This window comes from Camelina sativa, chromosome 19 (assembly GCF_000633955.1).
Source record: "Camelina sativa cultivar DH55 chromosome 19, Cs, whole genome shotgun sequence".
Classification (NCBI taxonomy): domain Eukaryota; kingdom Viridiplantae; phylum Streptophyta; class Magnoliopsida; order Brassicales; family Brassicaceae; genus Camelina; species Camelina sativa.
The window spans coordinates 12,279,650-12,286,510 of NC_025703.1; the positions used below are offsets into that span (position 1 = coordinate 12,279,650).

General features: G+C 41.2%; 1 protein-coding gene across 2 annotated transcripts; it reads left to right on the forward strand.

Annotated features, from left to right (window-relative positions):
* LOC109124744 (DEAD-box ATP-dependent RNA helicase 53) lies at window positions 46–2,908 on the forward strand. Of its 2 annotated transcripts, XM_010489956.2 has the most exons (8): window positions 46–547; window positions 654–781; window positions 881–1,292; window positions 1,406–1,504; window positions 1,610–1,834; window positions 1,923–2,084; window positions 2,173–2,527; window positions 2,558–2,908. In XM_010489956.2, exons 1-8 carry the CDS (start codon window positions 164–166, stop codon window positions 2,677–2,679), a joined length of 1,887 nt encoding a protein of 628 aa, XP_010488258.1. In that variant the 5' UTR covers window positions 46–163; the 3' UTR covers window positions 2,680–2,908. The 2 variants fall into 2 exon arrangements, with proteins under 2 accessions (XP_010488258.1, XP_010488257.1); XM_010489955.2 differs by having other exon boundaries at window positions 2,173–2,908.

The window sequence follows — 6,861 nt, forward strand, 5'->3', positions numbered from 1 at the left end:
CACCTAAACCCTTCCGCTGATATTTTTTTTTGTTGTTGCATCCGCAACTGTTCTTGTTGAAGAACTTAACTAAACCCTTTGTGTCTTCTTCATTTACAAATCCCTAATTCCCAAATCTTTGGGGTTTTACATTTTTCCTTATCGGAAAACACCTGAATCCGAAATGATCACTACTGTGCTTCGTCGATCACTCCTCGATGCATCAAGGAGGACTCTTTCCGCATCGCTGACTTCTATTAACGCTGTTTCGTTTCACAGCTTTGCACCAGCCGCTGTAGCTAGAGTCTCCGATCTAGCCACAATTGGATCTTTTTCCGATGTCAAGACTGGGTTTTCGTTTGGTGGTGTTAAGAAGAGGGAGTTTCATTTTCAATCTGGACCGTCGGAGTTCAGAGCGTCGATGGTTTCTACTGGTGGGTTTGCGATCTCTGAGAGTAGCGAGAGAGGGATCGAGAGTGATGGGCTTGCGATATCTGAGCTTGGGATCTCTCCGGAGATTGTTAAAGCTTTGAGTAGTAAGGGTATTGAGAAACTCTTTCCTATACAGGTTTGTTATGTTGTCAGATCAAAGTTTGAATTATTCAGCTTTCGTGTTCCTTGTTCTTGAATTATGGGTAGCTTAGATTTTGTGTTTGTTTTTGTGGTTTGAGTAGAAAGCTGTGTTGGAGCCAGCGATGCAGGGAAGAGATATGATCGGTCGTGCTAGGACTGGAACAGGAAAGACACTTGCTTTTGGGATTCCTATTATTGATAAAATCATCAAATACAATGCTAAACATGGGTTAGTGTTTACAGAGTCTTTAACGATCATTTGAGGTTCTGAGATTTACGTTTTCTGGTTAGTTCACTGATTATTTTTGTGTGATCTTTGATGTGACAGACGAGGGAGGAATCCGCTTTGCTTGGTTTTGGCACCGACGAGGGAGCTTGCTCGCCAGGTCGAGAAGGAGTTTAGGGAATCTGCTCCGAGCTTGGATACTATTTGCCTCTATGGAGGTACACCGATTGGACAGCAAATGAGGCAGCTTGACTATGGTGTTGATGTGGCAGTTGGAACTCCTGGTCGTGTGATTGATCTCATGAAAAGGGGAGCTTTGAATCTATCAGAAGTTCAGTTTGTTGTTTTGGATGAAGCTGATCAGATGCTTCAAGTTGGGTTTGCTGAGGATGTTGAAATTATATTGGAAAAGTTGCCAGAGAAACGTCAGAGCATGATGTTTTCTGCTACAATGCCCAGTTGGATCAGATCCCTCACCAAAAAGTACCTGAATAATCCTCTGACGATTGATCTTGTGAGTAGTCTCGTACTTGCTTGTGTTTAGCAAAGTTCTTAATGAAATGACATTTTGTGAAACATGTACTATTATTATGTTTTTGCCTAACTGTGACGTGTTATTTTATTTAGGTTGGAGATTCTGATCAGAAACTTGCAGATGGAATTACAACTTATTCTATCATAGCAGATTCTTATGGAAGAGCATCCATTATTGGTCCTCTTGTAACGGTGTGCATTCTCTACTTTGCTTCTAAACTGATGTGTTCATTTCTGGTGTTTCTTTCTTAGTCGTGTATGGCAAGACTCAGGAGTTTAATATCATTTCTTTTGTAGGAGCATGCTAAAGGAGGCAAATGCATTGTCTTTACCCAAACAAAACGTGATGCTGATCGCCTCTCATATGCATTGGCGAGAAGCTTCAAATGTGAAGCTTTACATGGTGATATATCCCAGAGTCAGAGGGAAAGAACGCTTGCTGGTTTCCGAGATGGGCATTTTAATATCCTTGTTGCAACTGATGTTGCTGCCCGTGGACTTGATGTACCTAATGTCGATTTAGTGAGTCAAAACTACACTTTTCTTACTCCAGAAGAGTTCTGATTCTCATCTTACTAAACCAATATTTCTGACTTGTGATCATGAATAGGTAATTCATTATGAGCTCCCTAATAACACGGAGACATTTGTTCACCGAACGGGGCGAACAGGTCGTGCAGGAAAGAAAGGAAGTGCTATTCTCATCTACAGTCAAGATCAATCCAGGGCAGTAAAAATAATCGAGAGAGAAGTTGGAAGCCGCTTCACCGAGGTTTTATAAGCTGCCTTATTTTTTCCTATTAGTTTCTTTTGTTGAAGGTCTGGAGTAACTGGTTGTAACTATTGTTTTTTTGATTCAGCTCCCTAGCATTGCTGTGGAACGTGGCAGTGCAAGCATGTTTGAAGGAATCGGTGCTCGATCCGGTGGGTCCTTTGGAGGAGGCATGAGGGATCGTGGTTCAAGCTTTGGTGGTCGTTCAGGTGGTGGTGGCTATGGTGGTCGTTCAGGTGGCGGCGGCTATGGTGGCAGCAGTGGCGGTTTTGGTGGAAGCAGTGGCGGTTATGGTGGAAGCAGTGGCCGTTCAGGCAACCGCTACTCTGGTGATTCCGACCGTTCTGGTTTCGGGAGCTTTGGTATGCGTTCTCCTGAAGAATTCGATGCAGCTCGTTCTTCTCAGTCAGGTGGAAGAAGCAGCTTTGGTGGTGGCCGTTCAGGTGATTATGGTAGCAGCAGTGGCCGTTCAGGGGGATCATCAAGCAACCGTTCATCTGGTTTTGGGTACTTTGGCTCGGATCGTTCTTCTCAGTCAGGCGGAAGGAGTAGCTTTGGTGGGTTTGGGTCAAACGATGGTAAAAGATCTTACTGATCAGAAGTGTTTTTGACCCGTCCTCGCAATAATTGTTGACCCTAGGGGGAGGATTCGGTGACAGAGTAGGGTAGTTTGCTACGGGATACAAAGGAGTCGATCTATATATATATAATTGTGAAGCTATGTAAAACAAACATAAACTTTTTGAAGTTATGTCATATGAGGTTCTTTTTCATAATTTGTTGTTTTTTTATTGATTGAAATGTCATGTTTTGATATATGTATTTTCTAGTAGTGTTTATCGGATAAGAGTCTTGATTTACTCGAGACTCATTTTTTAATTGGATGGTCTAGTCTTGGATTCATCGCCAATGCAAGGGCGCTCGTCGGGTTTTCCAACTTTTGGTGGCAAATGGTTGCGTTAAAAACTATAATGTTTTGTGTTCTACTTTAGTGTTGGGTATCAAAACGTATCATAACAATTCTTAAATATTTTATCATGTTGTAAAACAAGTTGATTCAAACTGTAGAATCTCTTCGTTTTTATTATTAATGAATGACTTTGAGGTTACATATATAGCGTACGGTTTAGTCCAAAACAGAATAAGAAATACATAATGCTAAACCGACCTAGTCTATGCTCATGGTTGATGGGCCTTTGCTTCTAGCCGATGTATTTTATGGGCCGTGATCGTCAATGGGCTTGGTTATGGAGTCCATTCTTAAGTGGTTTATAACACTCCCCCTTGGATGACATAACCATGTCGATGCTAAGAGATCGATGCAATGTGTTTGGGGATGCTGCCTCATTAAAATCTTACCAGGAAAACCCAATGGGACAAAACCATAGTGAAGGAAAAAGAGTACAGCACACATTACTCCCCCTGTTCCAAGCATCACTCTAATAAGTCCTTAAGCCTCCGCATTCCAATCTGGTGCATGAGCTTCTTGAATGTAGTTGTCGGTAATGCCTTAGTGAAAAGATCGGCTGAGTTGTCACATGATTGAACTTGTACCACTTGAACTTCTCCGGCCTTTTGTAGTTCATGTGTGAAGAAGAACTTGGGTAGGATGTGCTTTGTCCGATCTCCCTTGATGTATCCTTCCTTGAGCTGTGCGATGCAGGCCATATTGTCTTCGTATATGACCGTTGCTTCCTTATCGTCAATCATGCCACAATCTGTCCTGATATGTTGATTCATTGACCTCAACCAAACACACTCACATCCGGCTTCATGAATCACTAGGATCTCCGCATGGTTAGACGAAGTGGCCACAATACTTTGCTTCATAGAACGCCATGAAATCGCCGTACCACCGTGAGTAAAAACATAACCGGTCTGAGACCTTGAGTTGTGCGGATCCGATAAGTAACATGCATCAGCAAAACCAACTAAACCTTCTTTGTTATAGTTAGTATAAAATAAACCAAAGTCTGTCGTTCCTTGTAGGAAACGCAGAACATGTTTAACACCGTTCCAGTGCCTTTTAGTCGGACAGGAACTAAATCTTGCTAGGAGGTTCACGGCAAAACATATGTCCGGTCTAGTGTGGCTAGCCAAGAACATTAACGCTCCTATAGCACTGAGGTATGGCACTTCAGGACCGAGAACTTCTTCATCGGCCTTCTTTGGACCAAATGGATCTTTATCCAAATCAAGACTCCTCACAACCATTGGGCTGGTCAATGGGTGAACTTGTTCCATATTAAACCTCTTGAGTACCTTTTCTGTATATGCCATTTGATGCACAAGGATTCCATTATTTATGTACTCAAGCTGCAATCTCAAACAGAACTTAGTCTTACCTAGGTCTTTCATTTCAAATTCTTTCTTAAGATATTCTACTGTTTGGGCAATTTCACCAGAGGTCCCAAGGATGTTTAAATCATCCACATACACTGCTATTATTACAAACCCTTTGTTTGCAAACTTCTTTATAAATATACATGGACTGATTGGTTCATTCTTATAGCCTTCTTTAGCTAAATACTCACTTAATTGATTATACCACATTCGACCACTTTGTTTCAGTCCATAAAGGGATTTGTTCAGCCTTATGCAGTACTGTTCTCGAGAACCACTCTTATCTTTGAGCTCAAAACCCTTTGGTAATCTCATATAAATTTCATTATCCAGTGGACCATATAATTATGCGGTTACAACATCCATTAACCGCAAATCCAGTTTTTCTCTTATAGCCAGACTTATTAAGTACCTAAATGTTGTTGCATCCATCACAGGGGAGTATGTCTCCTCATAGTCTATTCCTGGTCTTTGAGAGAATCCTTGTGCTACAAGCCGTGCTTTGTATCTCACGATTTCATTCTTCTCATTTCTCTTTCTTACAAAGACCCACTTATGTCCAACTGGCTTTATTTCAGGTGTTGTCCTTAAGATCGGACCAAACACACTTCTCTTCTTTAAAGAGTTTAACTCCACGTCAATGGCTTCTTTCCACTTTAGCCAATCTTTACTTTGAGTGCACTCTAATATAGACGTGGGTTCATGATCCTCATTTATCTCAAGTGCTACCTTGTATGCAAATATTTCATCGATGTCGACATCTTTACGGTTCCATTGAATTCCAGACATGATATAATTTATTGAGATCTCATTATTATCAATACCTTCAGGACCTTGAGGTTCAGCGTCCCAAACCTCATTTGGTACCTTAGGCTTTGCCGCGGCTATGTCTGTATTTTCTGTAATTCCCTTAACCTCGGTCTGTTTTGCACCTTTAGACTTCCGAGGGTTCTTATCTTTGGAACCTAATGGTCTACCTCGTTTTAAACGTGGCTTAGAANATGCAGTACTGTTCTCGAGAACCACTCTTATCTTTGAGCTCAAAACCCTTTGGTAATCTCATATAAATTTCATTATCCAGTGGACCATATAATTATGCGGTTACAACATCCATTAACCGCAAATCCAGTTATTCTCTTATACCCAGACTTATTAAGTACCTAAATGTTGTTACATCCATCACAGGGGAGTATATCTCCTCATAGTGTATTCCTGGTCTTTGAGAGAATCCTTGTGCTACAAGCCGTGCTTTATATCTCACGATTTCATTTTTCTCATTTCTCTTCCTTACAAAGACCCACTTATGTCCAACTGGTTTTATTTTAGGTGTTGTCCTTAAGATCGGACCAAACACACTTCTCTTCTTCAAAGAGTTTAACTCCACGTCAATGGCTTCTTTCCACTTTAGCCAATCTTTACTTTGAGTGCACTCTAATATAGACGTGGGTTCATGATCCTCATTTATTTCAAGTGCTACCTTATATGCAAATACTTCATCAATGTTGACATCCTTACGGTTCCATTGTATTCCAGACATGATATAATTGATTGAGATCTCATTATTATCAACACCTTCAGGACCTTGAGGTTCAGCGTCCCAAACCTCACTTGGTACCTTAGGTTTTGCCGCAGCCATGTCTGCATTTTCCTTAACCTCGGTTTGATTTGCACCTTTCTTAGATTTCCGAGGGTTCTTATCTTTGGAACCTAATGGTCTACCTCGTTTTAAACGTGGCTTAGAATCTGTAGCAACTTTATTGTGTTCCTTCTGAACATCAATACGTACTGGTGCATTACAAGCTGGTATGTACGATTTTGTTACTCTCTTTGGGTCAGCAAAAGAATCTGGCAACTGATTAGCTAGCTTCTGTAAATGAATAATCTTTTGAACCTCTGCATCACATGCTAGAGTTCGAGGATCTTGCCAATTTAAGAATGTTTGATTCCATGTTAACTCTTTAACCAGCTTGCTTGTCTCTCCACCCAACATAGGAAATTCGGATTTTGTAAATTGACAGTCCGCGTATCTGGCCTTAAATAAATCTCCTGTAGTTGGCTCAAGATACTTAATAATTGTGGGAGACTCATATCCAACATATATTCCCATCCTCCTTTGAGGTCCCATCTTAGTTCTCTGTGGTGGAGCAATTGGTACATAAACGGCACACCCGAATGTTTTGAGATGGGATATGTCTGGCTCATGACCCGTTAATAGTTGGGATGGTGAATACTTATGTTCACTAGATGGCCTGATGCGTATAAGTTCTGTTGCATGTAAGACTGCGTGTCCCCAAGCCGACACAGGAAGCTTCAACCTCATTAGCAATGGTCGAGCAGTTGGTTGTATTCGTTTAATGAAGGATTCAGCTAATCCGTTTTGTGTATGGACATGTGCCACAGGATGTTCCACACTCACCCCCATGGACATACAATA